General features: G+C 40.8%; 1 protein-coding gene across 4 annotated transcripts in view; it reads right to left on the minus strand.

Annotated features, from left to right (window-relative positions):
- The window catches only part of tbc1d1 (TBC1 (tre-2/USP6, BUB2, cdc16) domain family, member 1), a 47,366-nt gene that overhangs the window by 15,727 nt on the left and 11,905 nt on the right, over positions 1-19,734 (minus strand). For 3 of the 4 annotated variants that reach the window (XM_065958835.1, XM_065958840.1, XM_065958851.1), the window contains 12 exons: positions 14,528-15,118; positions 12,429-12,518; positions 12,220-12,324; positions 11,294-11,426; positions 10,602-10,693; positions 9,297-9,413; positions 8,976-9,101; positions 8,575-8,723; positions 6,930-7,190; positions 5,661-5,777; positions 4,814-4,927; positions 4,493-4,626 (listed from right to left, as the gene is read on the minus strand). In XM_065958835.1, the coding sequence (XP_065814907.1) occupies positions 4,493-4,626; positions 4,814-4,927; positions 5,661-5,777; positions 6,930-7,190; positions 8,575-8,723; positions 8,976-9,101; positions 9,297-9,413; positions 10,602-10,693; positions 11,294-11,426; positions 12,220-12,324; positions 12,429-12,518; positions 14,528-15,118 (2,029 nt within the window). The remainder of the gene's footprint in view (positions 1-4,492; positions 4,627-4,813; positions 4,928-5,660; positions 5,778-6,929; positions 7,191-8,574; positions 8,724-8,975; positions 9,102-9,296; positions 9,414-10,601; positions 10,694-11,293; positions 11,427-12,219; positions 12,325-12,428; positions 12,519-14,527; positions 15,119-19,734) is intronic. The other variant, XM_020641869.3, reaches the window with a different exon arrangement.

Consider the following 19,734-nt stretch of genomic DNA (forward strand, 5'->3'; position numbering starts at 1 on the left):
AAGATTCTAGTGTTTGACACTGACAAGTCATGTCACTCTCAGATCCTTTGGTGTTTCAAAGAGCATGACAGTGTACTGTAGCTGTGGCCCGACGACAGACAGTGACTGTTTTTGTATATTCAAATATTTGAAGAAGACATTACCATCATAACTAGAGGCCTAGATTACAAAAGGAGAGATCTCATCACAATTAGAACGATTTCCAAAACCGATTCAATTTTAATTGTGCAACGCCTGCGGGCACGACCTTTGATGCTGTATGTACATGTTGCTTTGTGTTGTCCGTGCTTTCAGCATTATGTGATCATCGTGTGTCACTCAGAACACATGCCAGTTTGGCGTCTCTGCATCTTCCTCCAGAAAACTGATCATACAAAGCAACTTCAAACTCTGCTTTGGGTTCAAACGACTACAAACCTCTGAGTGTGAAGTCGATCAGCTGAACGGTGTTAAAGAAATCAGAAGGGCAGGCAGAAAGAGAATATAGACATATTTCATTTTCATTTAACAAATGTAAAAAAAAACAGATTGAGACAACAAGAAGTTGTAATAGACTCGACATCTTTTGTTTTCTTTACAGTCGACAAAATGAATGACAATTCAAAACATATCTGTTAGATTAAACAATATTAGATTATAGATTATATACTGTATATAGATTCTACCCTGTTTTATTTGAGAACAGAGTTCAATTCATTTGTCATAATGACAACATATGTAATGTGAGTTAACCAAAGTTCAACGAGAATACAAAAATATATCTCTCCGAGGGGTGCAGGTAGCCTAGTGGTTACTGCGTTCAACTCATCTACGGAGGCTATAGTCCTCTAAGTGGGCGGCCCAGGTTCAAATCACACCTGTGACTCCTTTCCCGCAGGTCATTCCCCTCTCTGTGGGGATACTAAATCTAAACACTTCACTAAAATACAATAAAAACAACGTCCTTCTTAATCTGTATGAACATGTTTTTCTCTCCCATTGGCGGTTTGCTCAGGAGTAACAGTGTGACCAACCCAACTATCACAACTGTCAGCACTTGTTCTGTCATACACGCTCGCGGTACATATAATTACCATAATGTAGAATCTGAAGACCTGCAAGCACATGTGTGGTTCCCATGTCTGCACCGACTGACACATCCCTTTATGTAAGCATATACTGAGACAAGGCAGGTGATTGATACTCCAGAGTTATCATCAAAGCAATATTTCTTAAAATGTACAACAACATGTTCAACTTATGTATACTACATACTTCTAAAATATCTGACAGGGCTGTCAGTCTCCAGGCAGACCTGCTGCTTTAATTATTTCTCCTTCAAATTCAATTCATTTGTCACACACAGACAAAACCTTAACTGATACCATCAGACAGAGCCATGTGAGATCACGTCATCATACAAAGTCAGACAAAGACAAGTCAAGACAAACGTGAAATGCCACCAGAGGTCATGTGTCAATCAATGACAGTCTCAAGGTCATTTTAGTCTTGTTTGGGCACATCCTTGTGATCATGAAGCGGGCCTTCCTAGCCTTACTCGCATGCTCTATATATGTTTAATATTCAATCAGAACACACATGGTCACTAGTGATCCCATCGAGAGCATCCTGACCAGCTGCATCACTGTGTGGCTTGGGAGCTGCACTGCTGCCAACCGCAAGACCCTGCAGCGCACAGTGAAGGCTGCTGAACGGATTATCTGTGTCCCACTCCCCTCTCTTCTGGACCTCTACGGTACCCGCCTCACCCGCAAGGCAACCAGCATTGTGCGTGACCCCACCCACCCCCTCACACAGCCTCTTCAGCCTCCTACCATCGGGGAGACGGTACCGCAGCCTGCGGGCCGGCTCCACCAGACTGGGAAACAGCTTCTTCCACCAAGCTGTCAGGAAGCTTAACTCTCTCCCCTCTCTTCCTTCCCTCCCCTCTGCCCCCACGGACACTGGACGTTGAAACCCCCTCCCGTTTGCCACCAAGAACTCTGGACTAATAACTCTGAAGCTAACTATTCAAAAGTACACTCAGTTTACTGCACATTTCACATATTGCACAAGTTTACTTTTTCTTTAAATTTTATTTTATTTATTTACCATTTTGTACAATTTAGAAATTATTACTGTAAATATTATTTATCTTATTTTTACCTAATTTTATTTTATCTATTTTACCTTATCTTATTTTACCTTATTTTGGTTGTATTGCACCTAACCCTAACCCTACCCCTTACCCACGGAGACAAACGCAATTTCGATTCCACTGTATGTCTGGCATATTTTGAAATTGACAATAAAGTTGACTTTAACTTTGACTTTTTGACATCTTAACTCCAAATAAAACACTTGAGGAACAACAACAGGCAAATAAGTCAAACAGAGAAGTGTTCAAACATGAGATATAAACATAAAATGGGTACTATACCAACCTAAAGAAGTGGTTTTAGTTGTACAATCCACAAAAATACTACAGAAGTCAAACATCCAAACTGAGAATGATTGTATGGACGTGAATATCAGTATCTTAAGGATCAATTGAAAGGTGTAGAAAATAAGCAGCAGGTAGAGTAGAAGCTGCCAGGTGGGTTATAAAGGCTCATTAAAGTTCATTAGGAGAGTATAAACTACAGTGCATTACATGATTCCCTTCTCCTGCCTGCATGCACCATCACTCTGAATGAAAGGGTGACACCGAGTGTAAAGTCTTTGTCACTGCACTGCTGTCTGCACTGTGGGACCGGGGCTGTATCCGAATTGCCAAGTACCTACTCAATCTTTCAGTAGGCAGTAGGCAGTACCTACTATCCGTGCTGTATACTGTTAGTATCTACTATTCAGTATGCACACACAGTAGGCAGATATTTGTTCCTACTTCATCTGATTCATTCAGTAAGGAAGTGACGTCATTTACGTTTCCCGAACCGGCCGCATTGACCCGTTTTTTTGTTTTGTTTAGCTTTATACTGCGCATATACAGTCAGGTAAACAAAAAACAATATCACAATGTAAATCAAGTAAAAGACAGATTAAATAACTAAATAACATACAGTAGGCTACATAAAGGAAAGAACAAATGAAAGACAGTAATATACAGAACATAAAGTAAAATAAACAAATAAAGACGCATTTAAATAGTGAAATCATTATTTAAATAGAGGGGGGAAAGGTTTTATAATAATGCAGATATTTGTTATATTTTCTGTTGTTAATTAAAAGTAGTGATTTCAGTCAGGACTTTAACTCTAGATTAAAAATTGATTCAATTAATCCACGCTCGTTTGTTTTGATTTGGAGGCGGACGTGACGTGATGATTTACGTTTAATTTCGCACAGCATTGTGGGTGGTAAATACAATTCATTTCCTGAAAGCACGCATCCAATCCATACTGCATAAAACCCGGAAGTTAGTATCCATACTGAAATGTTCAGTATACTGAGGTGGACCCAAAAAATGCATACTGAATGACCACGAAAGTTCAGTATACTGAAACTCCATACTGAAGAGTACGTACTGCCTACTGAACTGTGACAATTCGGAAAGGGCCCTGGAGTAGTTGTTTAAAATAGCACAGCTGATCTAGAACATGTAAGGTTTCATGTTCATGCTCTTATTCTGTCAGGATGTTGTTTGCATAGAAAAAGGACATGTGTGTTTACTCAAGTGTCCTGACCTGGGACTGCCTTCTTCCTTTTGTTGAGCTTTGCAACTGGAGCATGCAAAGTAATTCCTGAAGTGGAGATCAAAGCTCTCTGACTCACACAGACACACTTATACCCCCCACCCACCCCCACGTGCATAAAGCAGGCACTTCAGTTATTATTGACAGTATTCTAAAAAAAAAGAAGAAAAAAAAGTGCCTATTTAATGATGAAAATACATGAAATATTTGTATAACTTACTAAGATTGAATTATGTCATTGCATCCCCCATTGGACAGGGTCTTACTCTGTGAAGTTTGTATGTTCTCCCTGTGCATGCGTGGGTTCACTCTGGTCCCTGCAGCTTCCTCCCACAGTCCAAAGACATGCTCGTTAGGTTAATTGTTGACTCAAGTCATGCTTGAGTGTGAGCATGAATGTTTGCCTGTCTCTATGTCAGCCCTGTAATTAACTGGCGACCAGTCCAGGTCTGGGATCGGCTAAAGCCCCCGAGACCCTGAAACAATATAAGAGCAGCGGTATAGATAATGGATGGATTTTATTTCAATGTAGAGTAGGTTTGTGTCTTCCGAGTTAAACTGTATAAAAGAGTGTTTCAATTTTGTTTGCAGGTGTCAGCACTTTTGTTAACCTCTGACAAATCATCTTTATTTTTTGTCAGACACCTTGTGGAGACACTGGCGCTGTCTCCTTAACAGTGTCAAACTACCTTCTATAGTATATCTGTAGTTATGTAGTACAAGGTCCAATGTCTTCCCTCAAGGACCAGTGGTTGTTCCTTACAGGGAATCGGGGTTACAAGGTGTTAAAACAGATTTGAGAGTGTCTCTTTTCTTACCAATGGTTTCTGTGCTCTTCTGAGGAGTGGCCACTCGTAAGAAGATCTGCTGCCTCCATGAGTGGCGGTGGCTGCGCAGAGGGCTTTCTCCCACCCCGCATGCTCTACTAGGTGAGGACAGAGCTGCAACATCACTGAAATAAAGACAGACACACACACACACACACACACACACAGGAATGGTTACACTAACCCTGATTGACATTCAGTCGGCTTTAGGACACACATAATAAAACACATTACATGATCATTGAAACAAGCAGCAAAGATCACAACATGTTTTACAAACAAACATTGACTTGTTTATATATGTGTGTGTACCTGCTCTTTGGCTCAAAGAACTCATTCTCCTGCACAGGAGCCAGAAATTGAAATTTCAGAAAATTAGGAACAGAGGAGGATGAGTGGAGACGAGCACGCAGACCACCCAGTGGACTGCGATGCAGGTGGAGAAAAAGAAGACGACATGAAAAAAGAGGAAATCTTAGGCCCTGTTCAAACAGAGTGTCATATAGGAATGTTTTTTATCTTTGTATATTTTACCAGAGGGATGATACTGTGGGCCACATAGCTTTGAAACAATCTGAGATGTTCAACTGTTTAGAAGACAAATGTTGTCACCAATTTGATGTATGCTATAATGTGTGTGTGGTAAGTTAGGTGATTACTGCATGCTAATGTTGCTGCTGCTACATCACCTGCCCACCTGGACATAGGCAGTAATCACAGCCAGGTGAGCTGGGTCAGGGAATCATGAATCAGGAGAAGTTTTTCCACACTGTGTGGTTGAGTGAACATGTTTCTGGATCCTATCATGTTTAATGTCATTTCTTGTTTTCAGTCTCTTGAGCTCATTTCTATAGCAATATGACAGACCCGGTATTTCTAGGTGATAATTGATTATCACTAATGAAGAGTTCAGATGTATTTCATAGTGGACCTCCTTTTTAACCAACATGAGTTCCCTCCAGTGGTCTTTTACGGTTGTCATAGATTTAATCATCATTCAAACTGTCAACAAAGAGGTTCTTGATTATATTTCTCTGTCAGAACAGGGCCTTAATTATAACAATGACAAGAAGGTTAAAGGAGCCATTTATAAATGCAAACAAAACAGAGAAAAGAGATACTGGATGAGTCGAACAGAAAGCCAATGCGGTGTCCTCACCTTCTTTTATTGAGCCGGGCGCCAGAAGAAGGTGAGGAAGGATGATGAGGGAGGGGAGGAGAGAGAGATGCAGGGCAAGGAGGAACAGGAAGAAGGGTGGAGTCGGTTGGGACATTTCTGAGAAGCAGCAGAAATACAGAACCGGAGAGTGAAGTAAGAAGAAGCTGAGAAAATCAAAGACACTGAAAAATATCACAACGGAAAACTGTTTTGAAAAGGAGAGCATGAGAAATGAGAGAAAGGGTGTCTGGAAGAAGAGTTTCGAGATATTGTCCAACAGATGTCAGTTTTGACATGTGCATTGACATGGTGGAAGGTACAATGACAATTTGTATCTTTATGAGTGCTACATGTAGTTTGATGTATTCACACACACCAACAAAAGAGCCCAGGAAAAAATACTTGCAAACAAACAAACAAAAAAAAACAGTTTCATCATGTGCATGAAGATTGCACTGCTTGCAATCGTACGGTCTATGGTCATGTGTTGCTGGTCACAGCGTCAGAACCCCTCCTGCTTGCTCATGGTGTATTTTTCTGAATATTTCTGCGTTTTCACATCGCCTCACTAGTGGCCTGGCAGTTCAAATTCCAGCCCATCTGACTGTTTTCATTCATTATCCAGATGTTACTATTGTTTACAGCCGTCCTTGTAACTTAGGTAGTGAAAATGAAGAAGGTGCTGAGAGATGACGTCTAAGAGTGGATTGATTGCTGCACGTTCATACATCTGTTTAAAAACATTAATTAGAGCTAAATTGTTGTTAAATGACCGATAATGACTTCAGGGATTGCATTTTTCAGATTGAATTCCATCCTTTTTTCTCTGAACACAGACTATTTCTCTGTGTACAGCCAGGTCACACTACAACTCTAGTAGAACCCCAGTAGATGAAACTACTCTGACTTCAAACTAAACCAGAACACTGCTGATCCCAAACTCCGGTCCTGTGCCGGGGTTAGCGTTGACATCAATGCCCCGCTCACACAGAGGAAACCCACTTTTGACATACTAAATTACACAAACCATGCATTCAACCGCGCATGAGGACGCTGTCACAGACTTATTCCTGATCATCATCATCTATTGAGACTCTCTCCAGAGTTTGCAGATGTAGTTACAAATTCTTAATCGACAGAATTACCGAAACCCATTAGGGAGAATTGCAAAACATTCTACGCATAACCAATTAAGTTCAACTTCATCTTTCTTTGATTCACTTTATGGAATCACATCAAATCAAACAGAGACACACACAGTCCACTTACTTGCTCTGGTGGGGAGTATCGGTGCTGACGGAGTAGTGTCGTACCAGCTTTGGCTTGGTATTTGCAGTGGGCTCTTGTGGAGAGTGATTTAGTGTGTGCAGCGGTGAGTACTCTGCTGAGGAGGGGGTGGGAGGGTGGCTGAAGGTGCTGGCGCGTCTGCGGAAGCCCGAGGGCTGAGCGTCATCGGGTAAAGAGGAGGTGGAGGGAGACAGGCGGAGAGAAGAGTCAAGGTGCTTCAGGTCTCCTGTTGAGTTGTGACACCTGAAGATGACAGGGACAGTATATGAGGGGAGACAGACGACATCGTTACCTGTACGGCATCCAAAGCCAAGAAGTCAGAGGTTTCTTTCAATTCACTTCCTTGATGTATAAGGTCTTTTAAAAAGTTAGCATGGTTCAAACAATCAATATATTAAGATACTGTTCTGTTGCTTAAATTAAGACAGTTCTGGTTTTGTAACAACTGCCATGTTAAGCTGGCCACACACAGGATGATTTTCAAATCTTAAGCGATTTTAAATGACAGGTTAGACCGATTTTGAATACTATATATAATCTTCCCAAAACCCATTGGGAAGAGTAGATGCCACTAGATGACTCGGCCAGACCTGGAGACACCACACCTGTTTGTACTAAGGTTTCACAGACACAAGATCTCACAGAAATGTGCGTGACTTCAAAAGAAAAACAAACATGGAGGGCAATCGAAATCGTCAGCTGGCTCTCCTGCTGTGTGTTTTGAAAAGCGAGCTGATGGTCAGTTGTTGCAACATCCGGTTAGTGACGATTCCAAGTCTGCTCGCTCTCATTGTTCGCTGTGGGTAATCCGTCAGAGGCAGTCTGACCAGGAGGCATATTTACGATTTCAGATTGGGGAGGCTCAGAATCCATCGGTAGCAGTAAAATAATGGTGACACAACACGGATTCTTCTGACAAAAAAAAAATCGGATAAAGGCTTTGAATCAGGCGATGCCCGCCGATCTTTTGGGGGGCAAATCAGGCCCCAAATTGTCGCAAGCTTTAGAAAACAAATTCATAACCGATGAAATAAGAGATTTTTATTTTACCATATTAATTAATATACAATTAAAAGGGACACTGGGAGATAATTGTGTTATAGTTGTTGCGAAGGATAAAGAGTATAAGTGTAAACATCATCCTACTTTTTGTTTTGTGTTGAAAATGGTGGCTGATGTTTCGGTTTGACTTTCATATTGTTCAATGCTTTTTTTAATTTTTTATAATTTATTCAACTCAATTTCTTATTAATATGTTTGAAATAAAGATACTGTATCTAATCTATAAATGTATCATTCAAATGATGTTTGGGAAATAATATCCACATACAGGAGGCTTTAAATTAACTCCCCCTCTGTGTCCAACCAGATCTATGAATAAATGAATAACCTCTCCAGCAGGGGGAGTTCAAGACCTCACTTAGATCACTTTGTCTCGTCTTATTTACCATCAAAAGCGTATATCTGAGGTTTAAATTAAATAAAATATGAACCAAAAACAGCTTCTTTCAAGCACTCTTTTCAATCCTCCCCCCTCATGAAATCATAGTTAAATAAATAGGGCAGGTCTGACCTTTAAGCACTGACTGTTCTGCCAAAAGATATGAGTCAGAGCGGTGGTTTGTACCTGAGTGGGCTGGTGGGTCGCAGGTGGGAGTAGGTAGGCGAGGGCTCATCTAGACTGGACTGCTCGGGGCTGTTGGTGACCGCACTGACAGAAGAGCCGCTGTCACTTCCTAAACTATTGTCCCTCTGAGCTCTGGCCTTGCTGCTTCCCTGCAAAAAGAAAACACCCACACACTGAGCTTACGCAGTATCTGACTTTTACATAGATCAAAAGTCACAAACCAGGACAGTGTTTCAAGGACCAGTATCTCATAATTACAGAATTCATTTCAGAGTTGTGATTGTGAAAAGAATAATTACTGAAAATCCTGTTTTTAAAAGTTGGGTTACAAATGGAAACTGCATGTAAGTGCAATCTTGAGCATTGCTGACTAAACACTGAGCATGAAAGAGAGCTGCTACCTTCCAGATCCCCTCCAGGGACTCAGTGAGAGAGCGCTTGGCTCGGCTCTTGAACTGTTCAAGCCGCTGCCGACTGCTACTCTGCTGCTGAGCCTCCACCGGGGCTGGAGCTGCCTCCTCACACGCCTACACACACATGGAGACACACAGGGAGATAGTTTATTAATAAAAAAAAAGTTCCCCCAATTATCTCTACATACAGAACAATTCAGTCATTTACCTGTTGTTCACTTTTGAGGAAATGTGGGACATAAAAGCAATCGAGACAGGAAAGCGGGTACAGTAGTGGTTCAGTGTGCATAAGAGATGTGTGACAGTTACCTGTTTGCTGTCTCCAGACAGTGTGTGCTTATGGCTCCTCTGCCTCTCCTCGTACAGATTCCTCAAAGAGGCCATCACCAACTCGTTCTCTTCCTGATCGCTCTTAGGACGGGCCCTCTGAAATAAAGACACAAAATACACAGGTTGTTTTTTCACCTTGACAAATAAGTGAGATATGATAATGTTGACTTGAAAATGGTCCAAATTAGATTTTTTTTTTTTTAAAGGTCCATTGAGGAACTTTCAGTTTCTGTCAACCCCGACGTCCCCTGTTGACAACGTGGTAGCTCTAATTCTTATGTTGGTCTCTCCATTGCCTAAGAAGTGTTTTAAGAGGGTTAGGGTTCTTCCTGCTTATTTTTAACAGTCAACCCTCCCACTAACTGTGAATCTTTGCCAGAGGAAATGTAAACAAAGGCTGCTTCAGTAGCCTGGTGTAAATCACCTCATCTGACATCTACCCTGCAACAGCAGAAACAGGCATTAAAAATAGCGATAAAGAAATAATCAGTCATGTCTCTGAATATCTAGCTCATAAAGAGGCATCAGTATTGATTTGAGTCTGTTTCATAACCAGCTCCGAGCTGTACTTTTTGCTACAGGGTGCGTACATTTCAGACAAGCTGAATGAAGATCATCCTTCAACAGTCAGAAGACTAAAACAGTTATATGTGATGATTGGTTGAACAATGAGTACACCCAGATTCTTACTCTTTAATGATCAAAACTATTGTTTCAAAACTAACAAAAGTAAAGCTTTGAAATTCTGTTATTATGTTTAGATAGGCAACCATTCGGCACCGTTATAGATTTGCAGTTCAGCAACATCACCTGCAGAGGCCAGCAGAGTCTTGAGGACATATTTGAGGGCAATCGACTTTAAGGACCCTTCCTTTAAGTGAACAACAATCTGTATTAACATTGCTCCATTAATAAGTGAGCCATTGTTAAAAGTTAAATAGTTTGACTCCCACAAGCTAATCCACTTGTGTTATACAGAAAGAGACTGAAGTGCAGACAAAGTAATAAAGAGCAGGATGCAGTTCATCACCAGAGGGAGCAGAGAGATGAGTTGGCAGAAATGTGAAATGTATTAAAGGGTTATGAATGCAGACAGATCAGTGCGTCAACACAAGTCCCACATGAAAAACTCATGATTCTGCAGTGATTCAGTCATGTTCAGCTTGCTATAATCACAGACTGACTAGTTTGTTTCCATCTGCAGTGATCTCTAAGTGAACTCTAAGAATTCACACATAGCCCTGAGGGTGCTAACGACAGAAAAGAGAAGACTCATGACATTACCATGGTGCTTTCAAACACTGCAGCCTGCTCCTGGTTGTCCAGAGTGGCCAAGTGCCGCTGAAGCTCCAGCTTGGTTTTAGATGGATGTAGCCCTAAAAGAAATGTAGCCAACAGACAGTTACATCTCACATATACATACACTGTGTAACTACTTAATATATGTATGTGTAATTTTGGGCAACGTGGTAAACACAGCAGCAATCTGAACTTGCAATTTAACTTGAGTACTTCAACACACAAGTATGCTCTGTCACAGCGGTGTATGAATGTGTATAAATGGTAATAGTTACTTCTGATGGTCACTTTACTTTAAAACCTCTGCCATCAGTGTGTGAATGTGTCGGTGTGACCTGCAGTGTAAAAACGCTTTGAGCAGTCAGAAGACTAGAAAAGAGCTATACAAGCTCAAGTCCATTTACCATGTACAGAAAGCAGACTTTGTAACATTAAATGAAAATATCAGTATCCAGCACATTCACATCGAGTGTCAACTTGCTTTAAAAATGTTTAATAGAGAGAAGAATGCAGAATTTAACATCTTTATCACGATCCTCCTGGTGTATAAATCTGAATAGTACACTTGCAGAAGTGTGATGTCTAAGCAGAAAAACATTTAACTAATTCAAGTCTGTAATGGTCCTTGGTTTTTGACCTGTAATGTCAAGGTGCCCAGGGCAGGTTTCTTACTGTACCTTCTATCCTCTCACACAGCCTGTGGAGCTGCTGCATGGGGCAGCTGTCACACTGCTGGCTCTGGGTCTTTGCATTCTGCTGCAGCGCTGCCACAGAGAACGCCTGCTTCAAGGTCAACATGATCTCATCCACCTGTAAGAGTAAAACACAATACTTCTGAATTGTTTCTGTCAATATCATCATATGGCATTTACAAACTGTATTCCAATACAGAGGACACAGATTAGAAAAACTCATCTCCATGTCAATGAATGTGGGAAATCAGGGTCTTTGCACTTATTCAATATCGTCCAGTATAGAAATTGTAAGAATACAAAAAGTTCAACAGAATGAAGGTCTATTTGCGCACCTCATGTACAGAGGCTTTAGTCTTGTTGCAGTGGCCGTGGGTTTGAATAAGACCTCGGCCCTTTGTTGCATGTCATCCCCCTCTCTCTCCTCCCAACGTTTACCCCCTTTCTTCAGCTGTACTATTCAAATAAAGGCAAAAATGCCCCCAAAAATATATTGGAAAAATAATCTAAATGTACTGTTGAGAACATAAAATTATAAGAAAATTTACTTTTAAGTTATACACATACTTTAATAATCTCCCCCTGTCATCCTCTGGTTCTCAACAAAATTTCACAAAGTCCACACCTCCAGGGCGGAAGAGGGGCTGGAACAAGAGAATGAAGGCTGAAGAAGGGAGCTCATAGTCTGGTAAGGGCCCGGCTGTCTCCCCCTGTATGTGTGCACTGTATAAACATGAATGTCTAGATGTGATTATAAAGGATAAATTAAGTTAATGAACTGTACTAACAGAAATGTTTATCTGGAACGGCTAACTGGATAGAGGCAGAGAAAAAAATGAAAATGTATTCTGGTGTTTTCTTCACATAAGTGCATTTATTCCCTGTTCTCCGCTTCTCTCTGTGTCTCTCACCAGTGATTCGTCGGTGCACTGGAACACATAGCAAACAAAGTGGCAGCTGCCTCCTTCCACTGTCTCCCTGCAAATGAGGCCAAAGTGATCCACGTGACGAATACCCTGGAGAGAAGGGATTGGGAGGTTTTTTTTGGATTTAGAAGGGGCCAAAAAACAAAAACAAAAACTTAACAGACATGTAGGGGTAGAAACTTGAAGTCTCATACCTGTGAGCAGAAGGAGATTTCTCTGAAACTCTTCTCTATCGCGACCTTCTTCGTGTCTGGACTGACCAAAAAGATCTGAGACCTCCCCACCTTAAACAAAAACAAACACAAAGTTCTTAGACTCTGTATGTGCAGGTGGACTCACAGGCTTGAAGTTTTAAATGAGTGCTTTGGTCAGTTTGTGTGGTGAGGATTTTGTGGTGTTGTAGAGACAGCAATGAGAAGCCCACAGCATTAACTCATTATGATCCAGGTTCTACTTTTTCACAAAGAAAATCAGCATTGACCTATGTTTTGTCATTTATACTGTAAAAATATATATCTAATGGCAAGACAGTCTGAATGGTCGACTTCGTTCTCAAGTTGCAGTTTCAATTCCTCTCTTTTCAAAAAGTACCGGTTAATTTTAGTACCGTTCCCCTTAATGGGATAACCCCGTTCAAACTAACATTAGAGCATGAGTCACTATCACTGCTTAACCTCAACATGGGATTCTCAATAAATCAAGGATCTCACATCCTTTAAATCCCTGTCTTCAAGTTCTGTGAGCACTATGACTGAAGTTCCCCTTAATGGATTTAAATATGACTCACATAATCGACTACTTCTGACGAAAAAATAGGGGATTTAATTTTTTCTGACACATTTAAAAGGGATGATGTCACGGGGATGAGGTTATTTTGTCGACTATTCATTTCAGCAGCAGGATGTATCATCAATGTCAACAACATTTCTGTATTTGCTGAGAGGAGCAGAGACAGACCCCAGCGATTCCTGTGCCAGTGGTCACCATTTCCTGTGTGGGTGACAAACAGGAAACGTCCTCATGGCAGGAGGTCCCAGAGGTCAGATGAAAGGTGAATGAAGGGGAGCGGGACTTGAGCTCACTTTGAGCAGCAGTCAGCATCTGCTCTTGCTGAGTCATTTGGGGGATTTTTTATCTTTGCCTCGCTTTTGTTCTCCCCCCTCTGAGTCCTTCATGAGAAACTGTGAATGAGGACTTGTTATTTCAGGGATCAAAAATGATACTGCACTGCTGAGTACTTTTCTTATCGCAAAGAAGTGAACCGATATGAATATGGATGAATTGAAAGAACTCACACTCAAGAATTTCCTCTGAAAGTCGTGGGCTTTTAAAATAATGAGTAGTGCGCCTTAATGAGTAGCAATGCTGTTCAATCTGAAATAGTTAACCATAAATATTTCAATAGTCCCCTCCTTCATGCTAAGAAAAGCATCTCTCTCTGCAGCTTTAAATATAAGACACATAATAAATGTAAAAGACAAAGCCTATCCTCGACTGTCTCTGCATATACAGAGAAAGAAGACTGCTGCAAAACTCAGAACTATTTTACCACTGTCACAGGGTTCATCAGAGAAAAACATTTTTCAGTTTCTCTTATTAAGAATTGATCATAATGAGATCATGACTGTTGAACTGAAAAAATGTGTCTTACCAGCTGTATTTGTCTTCATTTCTAGTCCAAATATCTCATTACAGTCACCTGACAAGTCATATGTTTTTCTGAATATAACAGGCCAAAAATAAGCCATACGTTGCATGTAATAATTCATATTTGCTTTCAGTGCAGCAGGACAAATTTACATTTTAAGTTAATGAAATTAGAGATTCATGTCATGCAGTATTGATTCATAACATTTTTTTTCTTGCTGCACTGGAAGATTTTTACTTCAAAAAGCAATTAAGGCCTCATTTTACTCTAGTTACGTATATTTTGGCGAAATATGTTATACCTGGAGTTGTCAGGAAAATGTTGGCTTATATTAAATGAAATGAGATATTTTGACTTAAAATTAAGATAAATAAGAGTTGTTTTTTGCAGTCTATCTGTTATAATCTCTTCACATCAATACAAAATAAATAATCTTGCAATCTTGTAATTTCTACATGAAGGTGTTACACTTTGACTTGTCAGATGAATATGGTTTACAGTAGGTGTAATGAGATATTCTGACTAATAGATGAGAGTGACACTTGGTACAATTTGAGTTTTTTTGCAGTGTAAATACAGAGAACTAAAAATTGAAGCAGAGTTATTATCAGGGCTGTGTGCATGTACACTCATGAAAGTCCGTACCGTAAACAGCATGGTCCTGTTCTCCTGCAGGCTGGTGGGCTGTACTCCAGCAGAGTGGGCGTGTGCATCAATAGTGTTGTTGTTGGAGATCTCAGGTGAAAGTCCATTCTCATCCAGGGCCTGCAGACAGGGAAAGCTGGGGTCTTTTTTAAACAGGACAGGACGCTTCCCTGTGGTCGGGCTCCCTGCAGCATTATTCCCAACTGGACCACTCCCAAGTCCATTGGATTGCTGGGCTAGAGCCCTCCTCAGCCCACCCACCAATCTCTCTCTATCTTCTCCTTTATCAGCCGTCCCTGAGCCATGCAACTGGCTAAACTTCTCGATGCATTCGTCAATAAGGGCAGGAGGGGCTTTCTTGTGAGCAACACTCACACGGCCGCAGAACAGCACCTCAAACTTCTTGGAGAATGTTGATGGAGAAACGACACAAGGTGGTGCCACAGAGGTTGTCTTTGTAGAGTGAGAAGAGAAGCTTGTTTCAGAGGGATCACGGCCTCCAGTGGAAGTTTTGTTGGAAATGCTGGTGATGTCATCGCTGCGTGCAGAGCTCTTGCCAGCCTGCCTCAACGTACTGATGATCTCGGGAACCTGGAGTGATAGCAAGCAGGAGATCAAAACTTGTATAATTGTAACAAAACACTTTGTAAATGCATGATAAAAGAGTAAAGTATGGCTACATATTAGAAGCTTTAAACTCATCGAGATCGGTCATTTGACCTGTTGTTCGTGGTCTCCTAAACTGAAGTCGGATTTTTACTTGTGAGGCAAAATGACATTTATTATTTTCTGGAGAAGGCTCAGTCAGTGTCTTTCATCTTCTTGGTATGTCAGGAATAGGGAGTAGGACACAGGCAGTTCTGCTGATTGATTGCGGTTAAATAAATTTAGGGTCACACTAACTCTGCATCTTTTAATATCAACTCAATTCTAACAACAATTGTAGTTCCATAGTAGTAGACCGGACGACAGAGGCCAAGCTCTGCCTCACTTTCCCTTCTAACACACTGTGTGCCTCTGGCTGAAATCCCACTTGGATCCAAGACTCAAATATAGCAGTTCATTTTAAAGTTGAAAAAGTTTCCTTTCTAGTGAGAGATTGTACACAGTTATAGCCGTTCATAAACTTTATTCAGGAAATGCAATAAATTGAGACTGTGTGTTACTTGGCTGTGAATGTACTTTATGTAATCTATGTAAACACTCGTTTTTAAACCTCACAGCCGGTCTAAAGGAAAAGAAAAGCAGAAAGAAAAACAGAATAAAACGGAGAAAAGCTTTGTTGCTCTTGGATTCCTGAACGTTTACCATAAGATTGAGGCCTTAGCCGCTATGTAAAATCTGATAGCTTCTGAAAGTAAATGCAATAATTCTCAATCCAAACAAGACGTTTACTCCTCATTTTGTGGTGCAGATGTTCTGTTTTTCTTTCTTTTTTTTTTTTACTCCATGTGGGCCCTGCTGATAAGCAGACACTACGGGTTGAATGAGGACAGCCTAGAAAGGATGTAATGTAAGTCAGGACTCTTGCTCAGACAAAAAATCCATTTCCATGAAAACTCTTTCCATGAGTAATACAGAGGATTTCCATGACCATTTAAGCAGCCTGACACATTACTGATGCCAGTTTGGGGCAGCAGTAGCTCAGTCATTAGGCACTTCTGGTACGGTAACTGAACGGACCAAAGTATAGAAATTGGTCTGGTAGCCAGGTGGAGCCAGTTTACTTCCTGAGTACTGCTGAGATGCCCTTGAGCAAGGTAACAAACTCCTGACCGCACAGGGGCACCCACTGTGTGCAGCCCCATCCCTCTTATCGCTCCATTAACACACCTTTTCCAAACAAACCAGGACCAAGGAAGTGTACCGTGCTCGAGCGTGGTATGGATCACTAACACTAGTCAAACAAACTGGACTTTGGGGGTCAAACATGTTTGAGCACGGTATGGATTTCCTAGCATGAGTACAGCTTTAAAGAGGTCATATTATGCCCTTTTTGGGGTTTGTATATTTAATCTACATACCTACTGAAGTATGTTCAAAATAGCTGAAGTTATAAAAAAGTGTCTGTTTTCATGTACTGCCGCTCCATGCACTGGCTCGCTTCTGACTCTCTCTCTAAGGCTGCGCTCAGTCTGATCTGATTGGTCGGCCTGTCAGCTCCGTAATTGGTCAGTCACTCAGCACGGTTCTCAGAAATGTCCCGCCCCTTTTACCATATTGGGAATGCAGCCACTGGCTCCGTCCGAGGGTAGCAAATACATTAGCACCTTAGTTAATGGGCGTGCAACATGAGCTGCTGGGCTTGCCACAACGAGCCAATGGGCTTAGATCAGTGATATCACACTGACAAGACGTCACACTGGCAAAAAAATTTTCAAGGGGGGCTAGAACCGCGTTACATGCAGCTAATGCTACAGCTAACAGGAGGACGTAGGAGAAGCCGCGTTTATGCAAATAGATGTGCCTAAACATGCACAGGACACTTGGAAAACACACTAAAGAGCATATAAAACCAGTAAAGGTATAATATGGGACCTTTAAGGCGGCAACTTTTGGTTGAAAATATGTCTGAAAATCTGTAGTTTTAAAAGCTCAGGTAGTTTATGATGCCAACGATCATTACAGAAGAAGTTCTGAAGTATGTAAAACTTTGACAACCTTAATCCAGCATGTAACAACGATCAAAGTTTAAACAAAAGCATCAGCAAAACAGTGCAAAACCTGCAACTATTGCATCTCATTGCACAACATGTTACAAAAGTATCAGTGAACCTTTTCAATGCTGCCTTTCAGCATCCTGATGACCTCTATTGTGTTTCACTGTGCAGCCTTTTACCGATAGCTGTTGCAACATCAAGACTGCAACTAAAGGTGATTACACAAAGGAAGCTGCTGTCTCATCCCGTACAAAATAACTCATCAGATGCAGTAAGGCAGACTGAACCCTGGAGAATTGTCCTGCTGCAAGTCAAAATAAAACAGATCAAAAGTCAAAGCTGCAAACAGGTTTTTTCTTACTTTAGTTTCTACTTTGAAAGTATCTGAAGTCTTCAAAGATTCATCGACATTTCCCAGGCTACTTCCAAGGACGACTTCCTCTATGCAAATAAATACAACCGTAACACACAGAGAAATAACAAGAACCAAGTATAAGTCTGAGATAGTTTGAGTTTTTGTGGTATTGTTCATGTATGATGAAAGTATTGTGTTACAAAGTCATAACATCATCAACAAGAAGGATTCAATTCTTTGTCTGACAACACACACACACACACACACACACACACACACACACACACACACACAGACACACACACAGACACACAGACACACAGACACACAGACACAGACACACACACACTCCTTCTACTGCTGGCCCAGTTTGAAACCCACACTGTATACTGGTAGTGAACCAATCCAAGGAACAAAAAGGAGGAAGTAGACAAGCAAAGCAGAAGCAGTGGTTGAGTCACATCAGTGATATCATCAGTGGGAGATGCCTGAGTGAGCAGCAACTAAATCTGCAGTCTATGTGACACACACACACACACACGCGCGCACACACACGCACACGCACACAAATGACTTCCAGGCAGGTCATGCTGTGTCTTGCATCGGCATGAGGTGTGCTAACTTCTGCTCATTTATCAAAACAGTATCTGCCTTACATGTTGTGCTTTGTTCAATCTGAACTGTGAGCTGCTCAGCGTGATTTTATCTGCTTAACACTTTAACAAAGGAAGTTCATTTTTTGTTGTTGAAGGTGGCAAAACAACAGCGCTGTGGTTTAAACTATGACATAAATAGTATTTCACTGAATAAAGTGCTGAGTTTGAATAAATTCTTTGAATTTTGTACACAACTACAAGTGACAAACTGTTGAAACTCTTAATAGTGACTTCATCTTTTGATGTAGCTTCATTTACTTTTTCTTCCTATGTTTTATGCTCCTGTTGTTGTTTTTACTCTGTATCACTTTTAGATTAGCTTAAAATGTAAAGTGCTTTAAAAACTAAACCTCTTCATTATTATTATTATTATAACAGTATACATTTTCTTTACAGATATTTTTCTGTCTTTTTTCTTTATTTGATAGGACAGCTATCCAAGTGGGGAGAGAGAATGGGGGATCCCATTATGCCTCTGTAACATTCATATTAAAGGAAAGTCACAAAAGAAAACCCAGGGGCATAAACATTGTGCTGTCTGAATAGAGCTTTTGTTAAAAAAAAAAAAAAAAAAAGATGTCACACAACTGGCTAAACATTAGACCTTGATCTTCAACGTCAAGAACTACTTCACCAAGAATGGGGATAAAAAGAATAAGAGATAAGGAAGTTACAAAAAAGGAGAACGAAAGCTTCTACTTGTTCATGACAGGTTTGTTTTGTTCATCACAAATCTGAATCACAGAAACCTTCCTCTAGGCCTCAGGGCTGTTAACCTGCAAACAACCGATGAATATGCTCCCAGACTAACAGTAAGAGACACGTGTCCTATCAACATGAACAGACTCCATGTGTGACGTTTTCCTGTGACATTAAATGTTTTAAAAATCTAAAAAAAAAAAAACTCTTCCAGGCCCTTTTATTTTTTCTCTGTTTATTTACGTTCATCATGAACAGTTAAACAGCTCAGGTCAGGATAACAAGAAACTTCTCCTGTGTATAAATTTACTTTAAAGACTGAAGATAAGAGATCACACAGGACATAAACACAGAGCATGATGTACTGCACTACTGGATACTGGTTAATATGTTTTTTTTGAATAGTTTCATAGGGCATAAACATCATGATCATGCTACCAACCTTGGTAACACATGGTGCTCAAAATCATTTTTGTGAGCTAGAAAAAAACTGAACACACATCAAATCTATCTCATCACAATAAGCAGGTTTAATTCCGCTTTACTAATGACAACAAACTGGCTGTTTCTACTCCTCTCTCTGACCATCATCAGCATCCACACACCGTGTTTTCTCACCCTCTAGCTTCAAGTGTCTCCTTGTTTTTAATCATCCTGCCATGAGAGCTGAGTCTGCTCTCTGTCCACTAACAACAGACCTCTCTGTTTTGCTTAGCCCCCCTCCATTCATCAACCCCTTCTTCCTCTGCCTTCTGCTTTCACTGCTTGATACTCTGAAACTACTTCAAACTACAAACACACTTTGTCCTTGTCTCTGCCTCTCCTCTCTGTTCTTCT

Source organism: Labrus bergylta, chromosome 1, assembly GCF_963930695.1.
Source record: "Labrus bergylta chromosome 1, fLabBer1.1, whole genome shotgun sequence".
Taxonomy (NCBI): domain Eukaryota; kingdom Metazoa; phylum Chordata; class Actinopteri; order Labriformes; family Labridae; genus Labrus; species Labrus bergylta.